The sequence below is a fragment of the Populus alba genome, chromosome 4, assembly GCF_005239225.2.
Source record: "Populus alba chromosome 4, ASM523922v2, whole genome shotgun sequence".
Classification (NCBI taxonomy): Eukaryota; Viridiplantae; Streptophyta; class Magnoliopsida; order Malpighiales; family Salicaceae; genus Populus; species Populus alba.
The window spans coordinates 20,936,966-20,959,970 of NC_133287.1; the positions used below are offsets into that span (position 1 = coordinate 20,936,966).

Here is a 23,005-nt window from a genome sequence, read left to right on the forward strand (position 1 = left end):
TTGTTGCTGGGTCGTCCATGGCAGTTTGATAAGGATGTGACCTACAATGGACGAAAGAACACTTATTCTTTTATGCTGAATGGAAAGAAGGTGAACTTGTTATCACTGAGTTCTCAACAAGTTAGAGAGGATCAGTTACGAAGCCAACAAAAGGAGGTGACATCACGAAAGGGGCTGTTGTTAGCCAAAAAAGGAGACATCAAACAAGCATTAGCCACAACAGGGCTTGTTTTCATGGTATGGGCAAAGCAACTACTACAAGTAGAAGGATTGGACTTACCAAGACAGATTAAGGAATTACTTGAAGAATTTAAAGATGTGTTTCCAGATGAATTACCTAAAGGATTACCACCTATTCGTGGTATTGAGCATCAAATTGATTTGGTGCCGGGAGCTTCACTTCCTAATAGACCAGCATACAGATGTAATCCAGAGGAAGCGAAAGAGATTCAAAGGCAGGTCGGTGAGCTCTTAGAGAAGGGCTATGTGCGAGAATCACTTAGTCCATGTTCCGTACCTACTTTGCTTGTACCGAAGAAGGATGGTACCATGAGGATGTGCATGGACAGCCGCGCTATCAACAAAATAACAGTTAAGTATCGATTTCCTATACCCAGACTTGATGATTTGCTTGATGAGTTGCATGGTGCTGCATTGTTTTCTAAAGTCGATTTGATGAGTGGCTATCACCAAATTAGAATGAAAGAGGGAGATGAATGGAAAACAACATTTAAAACTAAACAGGGGTTATATGAATGGATGGTTATGCCGTTTGGGTTATCTAATGCGCCTAGTACATTTATGAGGCTTATGAATCATGTTTTGAGGAAGTATATTGGGCTGTTTGTTGTAGTATATTTTGACGACATCCTGGTGTATTGCAAGACCTTTGATGATCATGTGAAGCATCTTAGAGTTGTGTTTGAGACTTTGCAAGATTCTAAGTTGTATGGGAAACTCACAAAGTGTTACTTCTGTAAAGAAAGTGTCGTGTTTCTTGGATATATTATCTCTAGCAGGGGAGTTAGAGTTGATGAGGAGAAAATTGAGGCAATTCGAGACTGGCCAAAACCTGCTAGTATCACTGATGTGAGGAGTTTCCATGGTTTAGCTTCTTTCTACAGGCGATTTGTGAAAGACTTCAGCTCTATTGTTGCTCCTATGACAGAATGCTTGAAAAAAGGGAAGGAGTTTAGATGGAGTGAAGATGCGCAGAAAGCTTTCGAGCTAATTAAGGAAAAGTTGTGTACAACTCCAGTTTTAGCACTTCCAGACTTTGCTAAAACATTCGAAATAGAGTGCGATGCTTCCGGGGTTGGAATTGGTGCTGTTTTGATGCAAGAAAAGAGACCGATTGCATTCTTCAGTGAAAAGTTAAATGGAGCGCGTTTGAACTACTCTATTTACGACAAGGAGTTCTATGCTTTGATTCGGGCTCTGGAGGTATGGCAGCACTACTTGTTGCCTAAAGAATTTGTTATACATACTGATCATGAAGCCTTGAAGTATCTTAAGGGGCAAAACAAGTTGAATCGAAGACATGCTAAATGGGTGGAGTTCATGGAGTCATTTCCTTATGTCATAAAGTACAAGAAAGGGCAAGTTAATGTGGTTGCTGATGCTCTTTCTAGGAGGTACGTACTGATCTCTATGTTGAATGCAAGGCTGATGGGTTTTGAACAGGTGAAGGATCAGTATGCCAATGATTCCTACTTTGCTAATGTGGTTGCCGAATGTGCAAAGGGAGCTTGTGATGGGTTCTTTATGCATGAAGGTTACTTGTTCAAAATGGGCAGAATGTGTATTCCTTCAGGTTCGTTACGGGAGTTGCTTGTGCGAGAGGCTCATAGTGGTGGTCTTAGTGGTCATTTTGGGGAGAAGAAGACTTATGAGCTGCTGAAAGAACATTTTTTTTTGGCCCAGCATGTTACGGGATGTACACAAGGTGATTGAAAGATGTGCTATATGCAAGAGAGCTAAAGGTAAAGAGAATGCGTATGGACTCTATATGCCATTGCCTATTCCAGAGCAACCATGGATGGACATTAGCATGGACTTTGTACTTGGACTACCGAGAACACAACGTGGGAAGGATTCAATAATGGTGGTGGTTGATCGATTCTCCAAAATGTCCCATTTCATTCCTTGTACGAAAACTGACGATGCAGTACATGTTGCTGATTTGTTCTTTCAAGAGATTGTTCGTTTGCATGGAATTCCTAAAAGCATTGTCTCTGATCGTGATACAAAGTTCTTAAGCCACTTTTGGAAGACTCTTTGGAGGAAACTTGGAACAAAGTTACTTTTCAGTACGGCATGTCATCCACAAACTGATGGACAAACTGAGGTAGTAAACCGAACTTTATCTTCTTTGTTACGAGCTGTTATACATAAGAATTTGAAGAGTTGGGATACTTGTTTGCCGATTGTGGAGTTTGCATATAATCGTAGTGTGCATGGGGCTACAAAATTTTCACCATTTGAGGTTGTCTATGGCTTTAATCCTTGTGTTCCTATTGATCTTGTTCATATTCCAATTGATGAGAGGACATCTATGGATGGAATTAGAAAGGCAGAATTGATGAAGAAACTACATGAGCAGGTTCGACTACATATTGAGGAGAAAACAACAAAGTATGCTAAACAAGCTAACAAGGGGCGAAAGATGGTCAGGTTTGAACCTGGAGATCTTGTTTGGATTCATATTAGCAAGGGAAGATTTCCAAGCAAACGTAAGTCCAAGTTGATGCCAAGAGTTGACGGTCCATTTCGTATTATAGAGAAGGTGAATGACAATGCGTATAAGGTAGATCTTCCTGGTGATTACAACGTATCAGCTACTTTTAATGTGAAAGACTTATCTCCGTACTTGGATGATGATGACGATTCTGATTTGAGGACAAATCATTTTCAACCCGGGGCTGATGATGTGCATCATGGGAATTATAATCCATCTCGTAAAGCTGAATCTAATATGCAAGAGGATTCAGCAAGGGTGCTTATTTGCCTACAATTGGAACTTGGAGATGGGGAAAGCCCTTAATGGTTCTTTTCATGCTGGGCTACTTGTATTTGGATTGATAATGCAAGTGAAGGAATTGATGCTTTTTACGGTCAGAACATTAGATGGATTTGAACCCGAATTTGAAGTCATCCAATGCATGTGAAAACAAGATTTATGTAGGTAAAATTCAAGTTCAGAACGTGATCTTTCTATATTGTCCAACCATGAGTGCATTGGACTTTTGTGTCAAAAGTTATGGCTGTTTTAAATTTCGTCTGCATATGTTTTAGAAATGTCAACAAAAAACGTGTGTTAGTTAAATGTCTACTTGCTTTATTAAAAGTCTAGTTTTTAGGCTTGACTTCTGTCATGTTGAATTCACCTAACTTTGGAGGGATGTTCCAAAGATAAATATGTATCAGAATATGAAATAAACACTTTTGGCCAAAATTGAAAAAAAACTTAATTCAGAGAATTAAGAGTTGTTCTTCCAATTTCGTTTTTGTGAAGAACCCTACCTGACTTATCACTCTTCAATCACAAAGAGTGTGGCGTCGAAATCCTAGACTGATCTTTGTGGCGTCCAGATCGACTTATCAAAGTATCATTCTAGTCTACCCTCCATTTTATTTACTTTCAAATCACTACAATCCAGCCTAAATACCAAAAGAAAAACAACACAACCAGACCCATCCTTCATTCATTTTCATTAGAATCATTGTTGCCGATTTTGAATCATTCACGGCACATCAATACTTTACTCCATGCCCTTTATTTAACAAATAACAATAAAAACAAAATGGGGTTGGAAATGCAATATATTAAATACTTAATAGTAATACCACTACTACCTAGTATTTTCATTATTTACCCACAATTTTTAATTTATTTTCTTTGTGACTCTGGGTTATCTTCACTCTCATTTTTTCCCTTCCTTCCTTTGATGCCTTGACTTGGAAGCCCAAAAGATGTCTGCTCTGGCAGTTCTGCACCGTCTGCCTACCTCTCTCTCACACTTGAGAGCCAGAGAGCAAGCATCTCCAACATTTTCATATTGTCAATGCCATGATCAATCACAATCAAACAAATCATTCATTGAGTTGAATAGGCAGGGAGCATCACAACTCCTCAAAAACAACCACCACCTCAGACATGGTTTCTGTTTCTTTTCTCTTTAACCACTAGCTAGGCACATGATGGTGGGATTTGTGTGCCAAAATGTATCGAGCTCTAACATTTTTACCTGATGAAGTGTCTTGTTTCTCACTTGATGACAACTCCAAGTGAATGTCTTCAAGGTATTCTGCTGCTACTGGTACTGCTACAGCAGATGATGATGTCCCTCTTATCTAGCTTCTTGAAATATATATCACTTAGCTTCACCTTAGATATATAGTTCCTGCACAAGCCCGTAGTCAATGCAACTTCCATCAGTTTCCATTTTTTTCCGTTCGTTTTCTTTGCTGCGTTCAAGAATCCGGCTGCCAACTATTATTGGATTGTCCTCGGAGAAGGGTAAATACTGACTGTAAAGATGCAAGAAGTGAATGGACAATTAATATGACTGATCAATTATTATTGGATTGGTCACTTATCTTTCCAAGCTTCCAGCACTATTAGACCAAGGAACATTTACCCAATATATTAGTTACCTCTAAGAAATTACACAGGTGGTATACATTTATACCACTCCAACTAGAAGAAAACTCAGTAGTACCTGATTCATAGACCAGGTCCACAATATCTGATTCTTGTGACGGTGACCTGAGAATTTCCTTGTCCAATACAAATGCATTCATCACCGGTACCTATAAGAGATTGAGAGATGAAGACACTTCAGGAGCTTAGTGTTGGGACTGTTTGCTGGTGCAGAAATCTTATTTTAGTACCTTTGAAGTTCTTGCATTCGACAAAGATCTATGTGAAAGAACTTGCTATTCAGGGAAGTTATGTCCCGGACAACCGTCTCATTCATTGCCACCCCACCGGCAGGGGGGCAGGAGATCAATGCTTTAGCCAGTTGAGAGTATAACTGTAATAATTTCATTGTTGTTGCTCAGTTAAGGTTTTCATTAAGTTGACTTATTGTACATTGTTTTTCATTTGTTGTTTTCTACAATTAATGGGATGGAGCATCATGCACAATGCCGGATGTTTTAGGATAAGGTTAAACGAGAAGATTACTGGCAATGTGGCGGCTACATGGAGAGAAAAGGCAACCACAGAGCAAATTGAGGACCATCTCTGGTAGTAGACATGTGAATTTTCTGCGTGAATTCAGGTTGGGGATCGAGATGATAGCTGATGAGTAATGCCTATGGTCTTGAAGAGGGTGTTAGAGAGAGCGTGGCTCAGCTTGGCCATCACCATGCATGCATAATTTTTCGTTCATTGCTCTGCATTATATCAAGTTTGCATTCTTCCCTTCTCCTTTGACATGTTTGCTTTTCAAATATCTCTGCGTCTCCCTTTGTCTCCTTCATAGTCATAATCCTGTCTTGTATATCTGCATCCAATGTATCCCCCCAAATCCTGCACAAATTAATAACAAAGAACTTACCATTTCTGTGGAGCTTAACAATAATAAAGGCAAGTTCAAGGTTTCCATTAAAACGCAAATATTAACTACGTAAATTACTTGCTGTCAGAATCACACTGAATCTCCTTCGATATTGCACTTACCTTTTTCAGTCTCCCATTCTTCTGTATATATAAAAGCACACTTCAGCCCTTTTCCTCTCATCATAAACACTCCAACAACCCTAGTTTTTTTCTCCAATTTTCTCTATATTGTTCTCTTTTAAGGCTAGGCAGAACCCATCTTCTCGTTTTTTTCCTTTTGTGGTCAACCATGTCGCCTCCAGGCATTAGCAGGGCTAACACTGGTGATTCAGGGGTGGTTGATGGCATTAACCCGTCTTTGATCTCTCTTGAGGGATCAAACTTCACTGCCAATGGCCAAATCTTTCTCTCTGATGTCCCTGAAAACATCACCATGACTTCCTCTCCCTATTCCCCCATTGCCGGATCCTTTGTTGGGTTCGAATCGAAAGAACCCGCAGACAGGCATGTCGTCCCTATTGGGAAACTGAAAAGCATAAGGTTTATGAGCATATTCAGGTTTAAGGTCTGGTGGACAACTCACTGGGTTGGCTCCAATGGCAGAGACCTTGAACATGAGACTCAGATGGTCATGCTTGATAAGTCTGACTCGGGACGACCCTACGTCCTCCTCCTTCCTCTTATTGAGGGGCCTTTCCGGGCCTCTCTCCAGCCCGGAAACAACGACAACATTGATATTTGTGTGGAAAGTGGTTCCACAAAAGTTTCTGGTGCCGAATTCGGAAGTGTTCTTTATGTGCATGTTGGTGATGATCCTTACAATTTGGTGAAGGAGGCCATAAAGGTGGCGAGGAAGCATTTGGGTACTTTTAGGCTTTTGGAGGAGAAAACTCCTCCAGGTATTGTCGACAAATTTGGTTGGTGTACCTGGGATGCCTTTTATCTTACTGTGCACCCTCAAGGTGTCTGGGAAGGTGTAAAGGGTCTGGTTGAAGGTGGTTGCCCACCTGGTCTTGTGTTGATTGATGATGGTTGGCAATCTATTAGTCATGATGAGGACCCGATCACAAAAGAAGGTATGAACGCTGCTGTTGCTGGTGAGCAGATGCCATGCAGACTATTGAAGTTCCAGGAGAATTACAAGTTCAGGGACTATGTGAGTCCCAAGAGTTTGGCTATTGGTGCCAACGATAATAAAGGCATGGGAGCCTTTATAAAGGACCTCAAGGAGGAATTTAAGTCTGTGGACTATGTTTATGTGTGGCATGCACTATGTGGGTACTGGGGTGGTCTGAGGCCTAATGTGCCTGGCTTGCCTGAAACTGAGATTGTGAAGCCAAAACTGTCGCCGGGATTGGAGATGACAATGGAGGACCTTGCCGTTGATAAGATCGTCAACAATGACATAGGGCTGGTGCCGCCGGAGATAGTTAGCCAGATGTACGAGGGGCTTCATTCACACTTGGAGAATGTTGGGGTTGATGGTGTTAAGGTGGACGTCATCCATGTGAGTTCGTACGCAAATATTTAATCTGTTTTTAAATTTATGATTTCTTAATATACGAAGTACAAGCCCTGTTAATTGATGTCCAGTTGATCATATAAATACATTTCTCTGAATAATGTGCAGTTGCTGGAAATGTTGAGTGAAAACTATGGAGGCAGAGTTGAGCTAGCGAAGGCATATTACAAGGCCTTGACAGCCTCGGTGAGGAAGCATTTCAATGGAAATGGTGTGATCGCCAGCATGGAACACTGCAACGACTTCATGTTCCTTGGTACAGAGACCATCTCTCTTGGTCGTGTTGGTATGTCGCTTCAACTTCCTATGGATCGATTTGTTGCTCAAAAATCTGTGAAGTTACAATGAGATTTAAGTACTACCTGTTTCTTTGGTAGAAGTTTTAGTAATCTGGTTATACAGCAGCTTTATATGCTGCTAGCTAATAAACATCTTATGACTGCTGGTTAATCTTCTTTTTTAAATGATATCTAGTTCATTTATATAAATACCCTATTATACTGCTGCAACAGGTGATGATTTCTGGTGCACAGATCCATCTGGTGATCCTAATGGCACATTTTGGCTCCAAGGATGTCACATGGTGCACTGTGCTTACAATAGCTTGTGGATGGGCAACTTCATTCGCCCTGACTGGGACATGTTCCAGTCTACTCATCCCTGTGCTGAGTTCCACGCTGCTTCCAGGGCAATTTCTGGTGGCCCAATTTATGTCAGTGACACCGTTGGGAACCACAACTTCCCCTTGCTCAGGAGGCTAGTGTTGCCGGATGGTACAATTCTCCGGTGTGAGTACTACGCCCTCCCAACCAAGGATTGCCTGTTTGAGGACCCTCTGCATGATGGCAATACCATGCTTAAAATCTGGAACCTCAACAAGGTAAGCAGCAAATTTTGGTTCTGAAGTATTCTTACTGTGCTCCATGTTAAAAAAGAGATTGTCTTGTGCCTATATATGCAGCTAGACTTTGGATTTCATTTCATGTCGAACTGTTTTGCTGACTTTGCCAATTTTATCACCGGGAATTACGACAGTTCACTGGAGTCATCGGAGCATTTAACTGCCAAGGAGGAGGATGGTGCCGCGAGACTAGACGCAACAAATGCGCATCCCAATTTTCTCACCTGGTGACTGCTAAGACCAACTCCAACGACATCGAATGGAATAGTGGCAAGAACCCAATCTCCATTGAAGGAGTGCAGGTGTTTGCCATGTACTTTTCCCAGTCCAAGATGCTGGTTCTCTGCAAACCATACGATAACATTGAGATGGCCCTGGAACCATTCAATTTTGAGCTCATTACTGTCTCCCCGGTTACTGCCTTGGCGGGGAAACGAGTCCAGTTTGCTCCTATAGGCTTGGTGAACATGCTCAACACAGGCGGTGCTATCCAGTCATTGGCCTACAACGATGCTAGTAGCTCTGTCCAAATTGGCGTCACGGGAACCGGAGAAATGAGGGTCTTTGCATCTGAGAAACCAATTGCTTGCAAAATTGATGGAAGAGAGGTCCCATTTGAGTACGAGGAGTGCATGGTTGTCACTCAAGTGCCATGGTCTGCTCCTTCTGGCCAATCTATGGCTGAGTACTTGTTTTAGAGTTTAGGGTTTTGATTAGGAAGGAAATTGATTGCTATCATCATCAAACATCATTTTATTATTGGTTTGAATTTGAAGGGACGGATTATTATCCTATCCTCCCTCTAAATTGGGAAAAAGAAACAAGGAGGTGCTGTTGCTGTTCAGATTGATGGCCCGGTATATGAGACCTTTTCTCTCGTTTATAATAATATTGATATGCTTTTCATTGTATCAACTAAATTTTATCACCTTATAATTGGTACAATTTGCCGATTCTATATACTCTGGATCATCATTAATCGCTACAAATTAATTCAATTAAAAGTGGGCTTTTGTATTTGTACATGCTACCATCACATTAAAACTGTTTTTCTTTGCGTGGGTTTCTTTAAAAAATATTTTTATTTTATTTTATTTTAAAATTTTGATGTTAAAAATAAATTTTAAAAAATTGTAAATATATATTATTTGTAATAAAATTTTAAATATTTTTTTTTAAAAAAAAAATAAACACTGCTACAAATATCATACACATTAAAAAAGAGTAGACATAGACTTTAAAAAAGAAAACGATAAAAAGTTTATGAACTTAATTTGTAATTCTCTCATTTCAAAGCCCACCCACTAATTTTAAAACCTGAACACTACTACGCTATGAAAACAATTTCAAGCAAGGTGGTGAAGAAATTTATAACAAAGCCACCGTCTTTGCTATCATCAACTGCTTCTCTCACCTCCATAGCGTCCTTCAATGTCTCCAACAAGGCATTCCCATCTTCCCTACTCGATGATTTCACCAAGTTTTGTTATCAAAGAGACTTGCCCAGAGCCATGCAAGCCTTGGAACTCATGCACACACATTGTATACGGGCTGATTGTATTACGTACTCAGAGCTAATCAAGTGCTGCCTGGCCCGTCGAGCTATTCAACATGGCAAACGTATTCACGTCCACCTCTTCTCCAACGGGCACTTGCCCAAAACGTTTTTAATCAACATTTTGATCAACATGTATGTCAAGTTTGGTCTTCTACACGATGCACAGGACGTGTTTGACAAAATGCCTGATAGAAATGTCGTTTCTTGGACAACGATGATATCAGCTTATTCTGCTGCTAAATTAAATGATAAGGCGTTGGAGTTCTTGGTTTTGATGCTAAGAGAAGGTGTGAGACCGAATATGTTCACGTACTCTTCGGTTTTGAGAGCCTGTGATGGGCTGTTTAATCTTAGGCAGTTGCATTGCTGTATAATTAAGATTGGTTTAGACTCTGATGTGTTTGTTAGGAGTGCTTTGATTGATGTTTATTCCAGATGGGGTGAATTGGAGAATGCACTGCGTGTTTTTGATGAGATGGTGACTGGGGATTTGGTTGTTTGGAGTTCGATAATTGCAGGGTTTGCTCAAAATAGCGATGGTGATGAAGCGTTGAGGCTTTTTAAGAGAATGAAGAGAGCTGGGTTCTTAGCCCAACAAACGACGCTAACAAGTGTTTTGAGAGCTTGTACTGGGTTGGCATTGTTAGAATTGGGGAGGCAAGTCCATGTTCATGTGTTGAAGTACGATCAAGATTTGATTTTGAATAATGCTCTTTTGGATATGTATTGCAAGTGTGGAAGTTTGGAAGATGCTAATGCTGTTTTTGTTCGGATGTTAGAGAAGGATGTGATCTCCTGGAGTACCATGATTGCTGGTTTGGCACAAAATGGATACAGCAAAGAGGCCCTGAAGTTGTTCGAGTCGATGAAAGTTTTGGGGATAAAACCAAACTACGTAACTATTGTTGGTGTTCTTTTTGCTTGCAGCCATGCTGGTCTTGTGGAAGAAGGCCTGTACTATTTCCATTCAATGAAAGAGCTGTTTGGGATTGATCCGGGAAGAGAACACTATGGATGCATGATTGACCTTCTTGGAAGAGCTGGACGGCTCAGTGAAGCTGTTGACTTGATAAATGAAAAGGAATGTGAACCAGACGCTGTTACATGGAGGGCTTTGCTTAATGCATGCAGGGTCCACCGGAATGTGGATGTAGCTATTCATGCTGCCAAACAAATTCTGAGATTGGATCCCCAGGATGCAGGAACCTATGTATTGTTATCCAACATTTATGCAAATACTCAAAGGTGGAATGATGTTGCAGAAGTTAGGAGAGCCATGACCAACAGAGGAATCAGGAAAGAACCAGGATGTAGCTGGATTGAAGTGAGTAAGCAGATTCATGCTTTCATCTTAGGAGACAGATCACATCCACAAATCAGTGAAATCAACATTCAGCTGAACCAGTTAATTTATAAACTCATGGGAGTCGGCTATGTTCCTGACACCAATTTTGTCTTGCAAGATCTGGAGGGGGAGCAAATGCAAGACTCCCTCAGATACCACAGTGAGAAACTGGCAATTGTATTTGGTTTGATGAGTTTGCCCAGGGGTCAAACTATAAGAATCAGAAAAAATCTGAGGATTTGTGGAGACTGTCATCTCTTTACAAAACTTCTAGCAAAGATGGAGCAGCGGATTATTGTTATCAGAGATCCCGTTCGATACCATCATTTCCAAGACGGGCTTTGTTCTTGTGGAGATTTTTGGTGACAGGAGATCAAGTTGGCCCTTGTGGTTTGCATCTTTTTAGCATCTAGAGAGTGGGGAAAGGAGAGAAGACGGCGACCCATAGAACAACTCAACTGCCTGATTGGATTTATCTGATCATTCAATAAATGCTGCCTCCAACTTGCCGGAAACAATGGGTGGCACACCGGCACTGAAAAACCGTTTCAATGAAAAAGATTCCATTACAGAATGTGTGATCACTCGAAACTGATTTGAAAAACCAAGTCAAAAATATCAGGTAAGTTGTTCCATTCCAATGACCTATAGCTACGAATGCTGCGATGGCACATCAAAGCTCAAAGCCCTCAAAAAAATGATGAATGGTCCACGGATGAACTGATTGACCAAATAAATTGTCACTTGCCTCTATACATCAATCGATCTATTAGTAAGCAAACTGAAATCAAGCGGGATGGATGACTTTGATGAATATCCTCCAACTGCTTGCCATCCTCGGGATTGTGACCGCTGCTGCAAAAAATTTGTTCTTCACTGGAATTCATATTATCAACTGTTATGTAGTAGTCTCGTGCTTTTCCCCCATTCCTTGCACTGTTCATGTAATTAAAGACTTTAAGCGAAAAACAAAACAAAGAGTGACACTTCAATATTTTCTCTAGCCTCTTCAACGCACGCATGCAATAACTTGCATTTTTTTATCCCGTCAAATGTATAGAATAATTGTTTTATAGCCTACACACACGCACGTAAAGCTAATTAGACATTCAACTGGACAACTAATAAATCGAGTTGTAAAAAATGGTTCTGTCCATACATTTCTATGCTTTCCTCACTTTACCAAGCTCAAAATCAAACAAAAAATTGAAATAAGAGTGCGATCACTTTGATGATCCCAGACATCTAACATACTGGTATATAACTTGGATTTAAATCCTGGGAATGGCTTTTCAACCACCTGCCATTCAACTACTTTGATCAAGATACATGATTGATTACTAAGAAATTATGTACATTTTTCAAGATAATGAACATTTAAGCAGGTTCAAAGTGAAGAGGAACTGAGAATGCATAGCGCAATTCTTGACTTATAGTCATAATCAATCCACCTATTTATTGACACATGCATCACTTTTGCAAATCTCAAATATCGTTGTGTTTCACCGCCAGAAACTCATAAAACATATATGGTCTCAAGGATGGGGTATGAGTGGTGATGCTGCTCCCTCACAACTCATATATGCAGCCTTCGTTTCTTGTATCTCAACATGAGATAATGCATTAGCTCCCTCACAACTCATCCCTGGAGCTTCCAGTGCTTTTGTCCTCAACATAAGATGCATAAGCTTTAATTATTGACTCATAGATATTGATGCCTTTCAGGTACTCATCTTGGTTCAGGAACTGCAACAGAGCAGACACGATGATGGTTTAATATGCATTATATCGATTCCAATTAAGTGCAACGAGTCTGCATAGAACATAGCTGCATGCACTCTCATTCACACACGGAGATTAGCGCGCAATGACTGACAATATTGTATGAGAAAAACAGCCACAAGTATTAGCCTACAAATGGAGAAATATAAATGGACGCAGTGAATTAAACACTCGCCTCGTTATGATCATGCAGAAGTATAGGTGTGTTTGCCATAGGAGAGAAGCCAATTGCAGGCAGGCCTCGTTCCCGAATGTAGCGAGCATCAGTTGATGCAGGAAAGATCTCTGGCTTACTGAGTTTTCCATTAGCTTTTCTGACAGCTTCCTCAAGCAGGATCCACCATGGGTTAGAACTGTCAGTCTTCGTGAGCATTGGCCTCCCAAACTTATCGTGTATAGAAGCTTTCTCCTTAAACTGCCCAAGCTATAAACACAATTAAAACTGGCTTTGGAAATGAAAAGGGAACTCTTCAAATAGTTATTGTGTTAAAAGTGCCATGATCAAAGAGCAAGGGTTCCAACAAGTGATCAGATATCACATATTCCTCCGGATAATGTTTCTTCTACATGCTGTGCCCATATTGCATGTAAGTACACAGATATGAGTTAAACTTGTATCAGTTAACAAGGTTTCCTTTAGCCTAAATTGCCAAAAGCCTCTCTTGATAGATTATACTTCTCCTTCCTTGTTCACAGTGTAAGTCAAAATATTTGCAGCAGGAATCGTGTCACCTCCTTTTAAGGCTCTTATTACTTGCCATCCTAGCAAGAAAAGGCCATTGGCTTGAGCTAGTTTTGCCAGGACAGGGCCCTGAATGGGGTATATGAAAGGGTTATATAGTCAGATCATATTTCCGAAGCTACTGATCAAAATGCAATAATCTCTTCCCTTCCCATTCCTTCCGAGTTAATTAATGCCCCAACTTTAGAGCTTTTATAAATGCAAGTCACAATGTATTTATAAAAGAGGTGCAAAGAAGTAAAGACGTGCTCTTTAAGCTTCATGATAAATGGGAACTTTTATTTTAGATGACAAGTACCAATTGTAGCGTGAAAAACAACTACCAAAAGACACCAGCATAATCGTCACCTTTTTCCCACTTCTTAATTCAAGAATATCACTGGTTACCATATAAAGCAAGGCAATTGTGAGTTTCATGTTTTTCAGATACAGCAGGGGGGGGGATATTAGCCTCCCAGCAAGTGCATTAATACCTGGAATGTCATATTGCGTGAAATAGGTGCCCACTCTTCAGCAAATTGTCTCTCCAAAGATTCAGGATCCGCAGTTGGTGGGACTCGAATATCAAAACCTGCTTCTGCTTCAGATGGCTGCAAATTCATGACAAATCCCTGGAATAGAAGGGAGAATATCAGTCCATCTAATCAATAACATGTAGGATTGTAAACTCACAATGCTCTCATCATGGAGTGCCATAAAGATTAGTACTTTTCCAAATAAATCAGCCAATCAACAGATAATTTATAACAGAGATTGAGTGCATTTATGAAAAAAATAAGATGTTCATTTGACAAAGCTTGTGACTTTTGTCCTGAGGCATTCACGCAAAGTGCAGAAAAACCCCTGCCTTGGGCCCTATGTTTACGTGTTGGAGCATTCTTGCAACATCTACAGCATAACATGATTGGACAAAGACTGTCTCAAACTGTCCCTAAATCCTTTGCTCTTTCTTCAGAATAATGACTCCCAGTTCTACCATAATTGTTCTAGCTAGCATAATATTCATTAGTGACCTAAATGTATCAGCAAAACAACTAGAAAAATTAAAATTTCATCCCAACTTACAGTAGGAGAAGGAGTGCCAGCCTTGAGGAAGACCATGTTGACAGAAAAGACCTCTCCTTCAGCTTTCAAACCAGCCTTCACCAAATCAAACTGAGAAGCTCTAAACCTCCTTATACTCTCCACACTTTTCAAAAGATTCTCAATAGCACTATTATCATATAACTTAGCTCCATGTCCTGGTGGTCCAGTGGCCTTAATCACCAACCACCACGGATTCCTCTCCGCATAAAACGTCCTGTAATTCTCACTCGGCGATGCCAACCCTGTAATTTCCAAAACACAAAATTTACAGCTAACTAATAATCGGAAAAGAAAATTATATACAAAACTTTTTACCTTCATCAAGGGCTATCCCAACGTTCATGCTGTTAAAGATTTCAGAATCAGCAAACTTCTTAGCACCATCACGGCTACCGATTTCTTCATCGGGGACAAAAGACAAGTAAACAGAACGAAGAGGGTGAAATCCAGAAGACTTCAAGCGTCTAATAGCTTCCAAATACTGCATGCCAACGCACTTCATGTCCTGAGACCCTCTAGCAAAGATATTACCATCAGAATCAACATGGGCTCCAAAAGGATGGTGGGCCCACTTATGCTGTTCTACAGGGACAACATCTGTGTGTGAGTTGAGAAGGATTGAAGGGAGAGATGGGTCAGAACCAGGCCATTTGAGGAGGACGAGAGGCTTGTTCTGGGCAAATTCGATGGATTGGAACTCGAGGCCGATGGATTTGGCTTGGGAGATAAGGAAGTCAGCTGATTGTTGGTATTGAGGAGAGGGCTGTGCAGTGTTGATCTGAAGGTATTGTTGGAACCTTGATATGATTGCTGCATCTTCTGATTCTGCTTCTAATGGATGGATTGTAAGGATTAGTAGAAGCACTGAGAAGAGGAGGAGAAGGAGAAGATGGTTTTTGAAGCTGAAGAAGGCTGTCTCCATTTCTGCCAGTCACTTAAAGTAAGTCACGACATTAATTGTTTTTTAATTTATTTTTTATAATAAAATTAAATATTAAAAAATATTTTTTATTTATTTTTTATTATATTATTAAACATTAAAAATAATTCACTTTTTTTAAATTTATTTTTAAAAAATTTATTTTTTAAAAAAAATATTTTCCACCAAACCATCTACTTAACAAAGTTAAGATTTTCAATCCCATGATCCTACCTTATCCTTTTTCACGATCAGCCGAATGGATGAGTCGAATCACAGGCAACCTTTTCTTTTCTTTTAACACAGCATAAATTACGCCCTTCATTCTCCCTTTGTTTTCATGTCAGCTATGAAGATTGATTTGATTATTGGAAATAATAAATATAATAAACCTAGATCTCCCCCCCCCCCCCCCCCCTCTCTCTCTCCCCCCACTCTTATCAATCATTTAAAAAAAAAAAAAAAAAAAGAAGTAAAAACCAGTTCATGAACGTCTAGCAACAATCATCTCAAAAATAAAAGCAACGTGTGTTATAAAAAAAAAACATAAAATAATAGCGGTATATGAGAAGTATATAACAACAATAATAATTGATTTTATCATTTAAATTTAATTTAATTTTTTTTATAATACTTATATTTTAAAAAAAATTAGTAATATTAATGAGTATAATAATATTAAACTTATCTTACTTAAGTTTTTATAATTTTTAATCTCTTCAAATAAATTTTATGGTTTTTCTTTGATAGTAATAATATTTTTTTAAAAAAAATTATTAATAATAATAATAAACTCATCTGAACCAAATTCTTATAGTTTTTAATCCCTTCAAATCAAATTTATAGTTTTTCTTCATTAATAATAATATTTTTTTCATATTTATTAATGATGATGATGATGATTTTACACTTCAAATCAAATTTATAGTTGTTTTTTTAATATTAATAATAATTTTTTAAAATTCATTAATTATTATATTAATAATATTAATTATAATAAAAATAATATTAATATTACTACTAATATTAATATTATTATTACCCAAATATTGCGCTGGATCTAGCTTAGCACCAGACCCAATCAATCTCAAATGCAAAATCCTTTTTATGTCCCTTGAATCCAGAGAATCCAAAAAAATAATTAAAACAAACAATTCAATGCAACTTGTATCAACTGACTGAGCATAGTGATAGAGCAAATACATGCCTATAACAAAAAAAAAAACAATGAAACATTTGTCATCCCATGCAAAATCAACTAAATTTAAGAGCTATCACGTAACCGGGTACATTGCAATAAGGCTTGTATCTAACTAACAGCCCCTCTTCACTGAATAAATAAGGAGAATGACATATATCACAATAAGACATGTATCTAACAAATAAAAAGAATGGCATGTCCCGACATGCACACTATAAAAAAATAACAAAAAACAAACTGTTCATAATTTATTACAAGAATCAGTCAATTTCTTCTTGATAAATACTGCTTTAATCTATAATAAAAACATTTATAATCCATAGTAGAACACTAATACCATTTAGTTTTTATTATAATAATATCAAAAACATCATAAGTTCATCTACTAGCTAGATTAATCAAATTTAATGGAGTTAATTACGAGTAGATTTATTTTGAAACCTAGGCATGTGACGATTCACTAGGTTAACTTGTAGTGGGCCACAAGTGCAAATAGAGAGGAGTCGCTGAGAAATAAACATTGAAAAGATTAAACGGTACTGTGTTAAATTTATTTTTTTCATGAACCGAAACAAAGATAAAGTTGAAAGTAAGATAAATTAAGAATTTCCAATACAGATATGTTGCAGATATAAGAATTCTAATTTAACGCGGAGATAAAGACTGGAGAGATTCATGCACGTGAGATGCGGCCATGCCACCCCTCCAAAATTGTAAATAACGCGTCCTGGAAAAGAGCCCAGATTGCATGACGAAACCGCCTCTCCCAGTGGTCGCCGCCGCCATGTTTCCTCTTTAACTAGATCTCTATCTCCCAATATAGGTTAGGTTTAGGTTTAGGTTAGTCCAAGCAATGAATTAAATTAATGGAGTTATTACTAAACGTAGACAAATAGCAAAACAGAAGAAGCTGATCCCTTTTTCAAATCCCACCGTAGAAGACGACGACCTCCAGAAACAAAACCCCTACTTTCCAGCCTTTCACCGCTTAACCACCGCCACAGCAGACTCTCTCTAGAGTCTGATCTATTCCCTCCCCAGAATTACTACCCAAAAGTTATATATATAAATTGAAAAAAAGAAAACCTCAGGAAACAAAAAGAGGCAGCACGCACAGTACTGATCATTCTAATGGAGGAGTGCATGAGAAAGCTAGCTTTATGGCACACTCGAACATTCAATCCCATTATGACTCACGAAGAGCTTGAACCCCTCATGACTACCATGGGCTTCGTGGGGCTCCCTCCATCTGCCTCTTCGTCGTGGAAGGAGTACGCTTACATGGCTAAGCCGCCTAAATATTGCAAATACTGCTACGATCACTCGGAGGAGCAGTCGCCAGTGCCACCGCGACCCAAGCTGCCTTACCCTAAGATAGATGGCCTCCACCAATATACTTACCAAGCTTTCATCGACTCCGTTAACCTCTACCTCGAGATGTCTGACATCTCCGATCTCTTCCACGTCAGGTAAATACATCAATGCATTAATTTACTTGGTTTCTTTTCATAAATACATCAATGCTCATTTATGATGATGATGATGATAGGGGAATGCCGCTTTCTCGAAGTGTGGATAGAGATTGGAAGTGGCGTCGAATGGAAGAGGAGGAGACTGTGTTTGTTTACAGAGAAGGGACTCTAGATCAAACGACTTACCATCTCTATCATTTGAACAAGCCAAGCAGTGGCAATGGCGATGATTCTGTGCTCATTCGTGACAAGGGCAAAAACGCTCCCATTACATGCATCGTCCCTTTGAAAGACATTATAGTTGTATGATTCAGCTCCTCTTTTCCATTCTTAAATGATCACCATGCATTAGGCAATTGATTTTTCTTTTTCTTTTTCTTTTTTATTTATTTTGTTCAAGACTAATCTATACAGTAATCTGCTTATTACGTTCCCACTCCCAGCTGCTTCTACTTTCTGAACAAAATTTTCTATATCTTCCATCCGTCCTCTGCTAACTTTTCTAACAGTCAAGCTGGTGAAATTACTAGGCATTTGATGTCGAATTTTAGTGCTGTAAAATAATATTATTGTTTTTTTCAGCATATTTTGACTGTAAAAGTGCATTGTATATATAGATTGCTAACATATAACAACTAAATAGATAAATTACAAAATTAAATAGCTGTCAAGAAATTAAAGATTTGTAACTAATAAAAAGATTTTAAAATAAAAAATTTATTATGATTTTATGATTATTAACAAATTAATTTTAAGTGTTTAAAAAATTATGGTTTCAAAAGAAAAAAAACGTTTAAAAATTATAGGCATTGTTTCGGGCACAAGGTGTAATCAAAGGTTTTTCTTGTAGCTAAACCTTGTACACTCGAACCTACTATTTTTTTTATTACCTGCTATATCATATCAAAATTTATTACATGAATACAAATAAAAAAAAAAACCTTTTAAAATAATATTTATTATTTTCATTATTTACAGCGCGAATGCCCAAGCCAACCGTTCGAGCACACAGTTTCTTTATGAGCAGGCTGCAGGCACAGCAGAGGCAACTGCGTGGTCACAATTTCACCATACATCTTTGCTTCATCTCATAGAAGCCAATCAACTCCAAATATACTCATCAAGCTTCCAATTAGTCAATCACACTTTCTCTTCCATATGGCCATGGGGAACCCAGCGGGTTTCTTCTCAAAAGACGAGCCAAATTATGTAAATAACAACAAATGTGTGCACGCAAGTAGAAGCAGGGCCGAAGACTTTCCGCTCTCCGTGTCTGCCACAACAACAAACATGCAACCTCCATACACAATCCCTAAACCCTTTTTTGAGTTTACATTCCCTGCTTGAAAAAATCAAAGAAAAGAAGGCATTGCTTTTGTCCATGATAGACCAAAGCTGCCCTTCCTCTCGGGCTTGCTGCACGTCCCTACATTTTGGACTACGGTCTCCCAAAGAGCCTATTTGTCAAAATTTCACAGTTTCATCTATGGGGTGGCCATCTAACCAGCAAAGCTAGCTTCATTTCAGCAAGGAGATTCGAGTCATTTCCCAAAGAAAAGGGCGGTCTTTCTCTTCACCCAAGACCATAATTTCACAGAGAAGAGAAGATAGGGAAGAAACAAGAAGAAAAGGATCTCATCAAGTACAAATCAGAATTCTCATAGTCGTTGCTTATCAAATGGGTGCTCTAAAAGCCATGCTTCTCTACTTGATTATACACCAGACATGGAAGATCACCGCTGATGATGAGGAATGGAAGTCTGCCACTGCAACATACGTTAAGGAAACAAATGGATCGATCGTTGTAGGTAATATTTTCTACCAACTGGTCCTAGTAAGGGTGAAACATTCTGTTTCTTCAACTCGTAATGGTGTTTCATATTCCAAAAAAAAAAGTTCCAGTTTGGATTGTAAAGATTAAACTACCATTGTTTAATGTTGCAGAAGGTGCTTGTGGGTATGCGGACCTTCACACGGCCACCTATGGAAAGTACAGTGCTGGACTAAGTAGCATGCTGTTCAACAGAGGGAGTACCTGTGGGGCTTGCTTCGAGGTCAGATGTGTCGACCACATCTTATGGTGCCTGCAGGGTAGCCCCTCGGTCATTCTCACTGCAACAGATTTCTGCCCTCCAAATTACGGGCTTTCGGAGGATTATGGTGGCTGGTGTAATTTCCCGAAAGAACACTTCGAGATGTCAGAGGCAGCATTTACTGAAATCGCAGAGAAAAAAGCCGATATTGTGCCAGTTCAACACAGAAGGTATCACTGATCAATTCGCAATTACTTGCTAAATGAGTATAGGCTTCTCTATTTTTTAGTACCTTAGATGAACAAACTTTGATTATGCTAATTTTGTGTAGGGTGAAGTGTGAAAGAAGGGGTGGGCTGAGATTCACAGTGAGTGGAAATTCTCACTTCTATCAAGTCCTGATCTCCAATGTGGGGTTGGATGGTGAGGTGATTGCTGTGAAAGTGAAGGGTTCGAAAACAGCATGGATACCTATGGCAAGAAACTGGGGACAAAACTGGCAATCTAATGTCAACCTTATTGGACAGCCTCTATCTTTCGAGGTTACAACCAGCAGCAGAAAAACACTCACATCTTACAATGTTGCACCAGCAAAATGGCAATTCGGTCAGACATTTGAAGGCAAACAATTCTAGTGTGAGAGGCTTTTAGGCTCGAGGCATAGGTTCACACTTCCCTTTTGCTTAGAATGACTAAAATTCTCTTGCTATGTGATGAAGTTGGTTCTTGGTCAAAAGAAGGTAAGAAAGTTGTAAAAGAAAGTTGGGGAAAAAAAAAGGAATGCAAGGTCCCAGTTTTGTCTCATTGCGTGCTTTTGAGAGTAGAAAGTTAACTGCTCTTGAAATGTGTAACTACTGAAATGTTTAAGGTTTATATTCACTTCAAAAGACAAGAGAAAAGTTTAGGATATGTATCTCTTACCGTGAGTTTTTAACCAGGCAATCCTTGCTTCATGAACTAGGCTGTACTTTGAGATGATTTACTTGGATTCTACAAGAATGATTATAAATTAAGCACAGCTGAGGAAATCATCAATGATGGAAGCTTTCTCATCAAATGCAACTGCTAGTATGTATAGCAGGGGAAAACAAAGAGAGACACTCATTTGATGTCGAAATTACAGAGGCTCAATATTGAAAACTGAGGTAAGTAAAGCATAACCAAAGAAGTGAATTTATGCTGTTGTAGAGATGACACAGCTACTAGGTCTAGAAAAAGTTGCTGAACCTTTCCAGTCACATGAGCTACCAGGATAAAACATTTCTTACTTTAATTCATCTGGGAGACAATTGAGATACAGTTGTCTCCACAGAGTCCTTGCTCTATACATTTCCAGTGTGTAAAATGGGTTTTTTTTTCTAATAAAAGTAATCATAACAAGGAAAGTAGGATAGATTAACAGAGGAAAGAAAATCACCCACTTCAACTTTCATGCTCCAGTGAAATGAGAGTAAAAGAAGTGAGTTTCTACTACATATCTGATACAACTACAAAAATGACCAAAATTAAACAAAGCAGCAAAAGAAAAACACAGGCTATTGGTAATGAAAGAAGAGATCATAGAGATGGAGTTAAATGAAGAAACATATACCATGTTGGCATTGCAGAACCAAAAGGCCATGTATGATTTCTCTGTCAGCAACATGAAGTTGAACACACATTCCAGGTTGTTCTTCACAAGGTACTCGTACTGCCAAGTTATGGTGAACTAACCACTTCAAAAGCTGGAATTTTGATCTATCTCTGATTAAGTAACTCAACTTGCTATCTCTTCCCCCGTCGTAGTTCAGGGAATCACCGTAATACTTGTAAGCATCCTGCCTGACAGTAACAGATTCGCCAATGTATTCTAAACCACTCACGAGTAATTTAAATGGAGACCTGTTAGGTTCACATCCTATTACAACAGACTTTGTATTTTGGAGTTTTTTTTCTAATTTTAAATTATTTATTTTTTATTTTTTTAATTGATGGTGGTATTAAAAAAAAAATTAATTACTTTTTACATTTCAAAATAAAAATCATTTTGAAAATCAATTTATATGAACACAAACAGGAACTTCATAGCACTCCATAAAAAGTCCACGCAGCTTAAAACTAATCAGAGTCATTAACAGTTGATTAAATTCACTGTAAATCACCACTAATTTCAGTCTCCAAATACCTAAAAAAAAGAAGCCGAACCTCGTCAATAAATCGATTGCTAGACATTACTTTAATCATCTCATCATAAAACACCACTTGTGGTTTGTACCAGTACTCCTCTGTGATTGGGTTTTAAAAATAAATAATGAATGATATTTGACCTTGAGAGCCAAAAGGCAGTGGTTCTGGCGGAGGAGTTGGCGAGGAACGGCAGTCAAAACGAACTTCAACAATCGGTTGAATTTAGAACGGAAGGCTTGATCAAGCAGCGACTTGTCGTTTTTGTAAGTAAGCTCGTTTTATTTTTGAAGGCTTGTATTGTTTGAATGGCGTCGATGCTGAGGTTTCTGCTTTTCCGAAACGATTGGCTTTCGATTAAGGATAACTACTACTAGTGTAGCTGGTTGTTTTTCTCTATCATCAGCCTCTTTGAATTTAATTATTTCTTCTGTCCGCACCGCACCGCACCGCACCGGCAGCAGTGACCAGTGAGAGGATGGTGGTGGTGAGTAGTGACATGAGATAGTACTTTCACTTTCTTTCTTTTTTAATTTACTTTGACTGTTCGGACATATGTAAACCAGCAACAGTTTACATATGATTAATTTTTATACATTTTAAAATCAACGTTAGACCTCCAATTACTGTTAATATTAATAATTTTACTATTCAATTACATGAAAAATAAACTTTTTAATTCTAAATTTTTATTATTCACCACCTATTAAATGAA

General features: G+C 38.7%; 5 protein-coding genes across 6 annotated transcripts; 3 read left to right on the plus strand and 2 right to left on the minus strand.

Moving 5' to 3' along the window:
* The first annotated feature begins 5,855 nt into the window (after positions 1-5,855).
* LOC118038881 (probable galactinol--sucrose galactosyltransferase 5) lies at positions 5,856-8,840 on the plus strand. Its single transcript, XM_035045366.2, has 4 exons — positions 5,856-7,073; positions 7,197-7,374; positions 7,601-7,968; positions 8,124-8,840. Exons 1-4 carry the CDS (start codon positions 5,856-5,858, stop codon positions 8,685-8,687), a joined length of 2,328 nt encoding a protein of 775 aa, XP_034901257.1. The 3' UTR covers positions 8,688-8,840.
* Positions 8,841-9,238: 398 nt separating this feature from the next.
* On the plus strand, positions 9,239-11,970 carry LOC118038879 (pentatricopeptide repeat-containing protein At2g03880, mitochondrial). Its single transcript, XM_035045362.2, has one exon. It carries the CDS (start codon positions 9,324-9,326, stop codon positions 11,256-11,258), a length of 1,935 nt encoding a protein of 644 aa, XP_034901253.1. The 5' UTR covers positions 9,239-9,323; the 3' UTR covers positions 11,259-11,970.
* Positions 11,971-12,143: 173 nt separating this feature from the next.
* On the minus strand, positions 12,144-15,448 carry LOC118038880 (uncharacterized). 2 transcript variants are annotated; one of them, XM_035045364.2, is made up of 5 exons: positions 14,818-15,448; positions 14,482-14,744; positions 13,890-14,027; positions 12,850-13,089; positions 12,144-12,638 (listed from the first exon to the last, which is right to left on the minus strand). In XM_035045364.2, exons 1-5 carry the CDS (start codon positions 15,422-15,424, stop codon positions 12,525-12,527), a joined length of 1,362 nt encoding a protein of 453 aa, XP_034901255.1. In that variant the 5' UTR covers positions 15,425-15,448; the 3' UTR covers positions 12,144-12,524. The 2 variants fall into 2 exon arrangements, with proteins under 2 accessions (XP_034901255.1, XP_034901254.1); XM_035045363.2 differs by having other exon boundaries at positions 12,850-13,098.
* Positions 15,449-19,022: 3,574 nt separating this feature from the next.
* On the minus strand, positions 19,023-22,571 carry LOC118038737 (uncharacterized; the record flags this gene model as incomplete). Its single annotated transcript, XM_073408926.1, has 5 exons — positions 19,023-20,308; positions 21,049-21,117; positions 21,719-22,082; positions 22,312-22,393; positions 22,429-22,571. Coding segments are annotated over 4 exons (600 nt in total), but the record flags the coding sequence as incomplete, so codon positions are not given.
* Positions 19,769-21,064, plus strand: LOC118038877 (expansin-A20). The gene is made up of 3 exons (XM_035045361.2): positions 19,769-19,902; positions 20,039-20,357; positions 20,459-21,064. The coding sequence occupies exons 1-3, from the start codon at positions 19,773-19,775 to the stop codon at positions 20,760-20,762; spliced, it is 753 nt and encodes a 250-aa protein (XP_034901252.1). The 5' UTR covers positions 19,769-19,772; the 3' UTR covers positions 20,763-21,064.
* Positions 22,572-23,005: the final 434 nt, after the last annotated feature.

Excerpts from the sequence above, each read along its gene's own strand:
- LOC118038881 (XM_035045366.2), top strand. The coding sequence starts at position 5,856 with ATGTCGCCTCCAGGCATTAGCAGGGCTAACACTGGTGATTCAGGGGTG. Across the intron at positions 7,074-7,196 it reads TTAAGGTGGACGTCATCCAT|TTGCTGGAAATGTTGAGTGA; the intron begins GTGAGTTCGTAC and ends AATAATGTGCAG. Across the intron at positions 7,969-8,123 it reads AAATCTGGAACCTCAACAAG|TTCACTGGAGTCATCGGAGC; the intron begins GTAAGCAGCAAA and ends GAATTACGACAG.
- LOC118038879 (XM_035045362.2), top strand. The coding sequence starts at position 9,324 with ATGAAAACAATTTCAAGCAAGGTGGTGAAGAAATTTATAACAAAGCCA.
- LOC118038880 (XM_035045363.2), bottom strand. The coding sequence starts at position 15,424 with ATGGAGACAGCCTTCTTCAGCTTCAAAAACCATCTTCTCCTTCTCCTC. Across the intron at positions 14,745-14,817 it reads TGGGATAGCCCTTGATGAAG|GGTTGGCATCGCCGAGTGAG; the intron begins GTAAAAAGTTTT and ends TGGAAATTACAG. Across the intron at positions 12,639-12,849 it reads TTCTGCATGATCATAACGAG|TTCCTGAACCAAGATGAGTA; the intron begins GCGAGTGTTTAA and ends GCTCTGTTGCAG.
- LOC118038877 (XM_035045361.2), top strand. The coding sequence starts at position 19,773 with ATGGGTGCTCTAAAAGCCATGCTTCTCTACTTGATTATACACCAGACA. Across the intron at positions 19,903-20,038 it reads AAATGGATCGATCGTTGTAG|AAGGTGCTTGTGGGTATGCG; the intron begins GTAATATTTTCT and ends TTAATGTTGCAG. Across the intron at positions 20,358-20,458 it reads GTGCCAGTTCAACACAGAAG|GGTGAAGTGTGAAAGAAGGG; the intron begins GTATCACTGATC and ends AATTTTGTGTAG.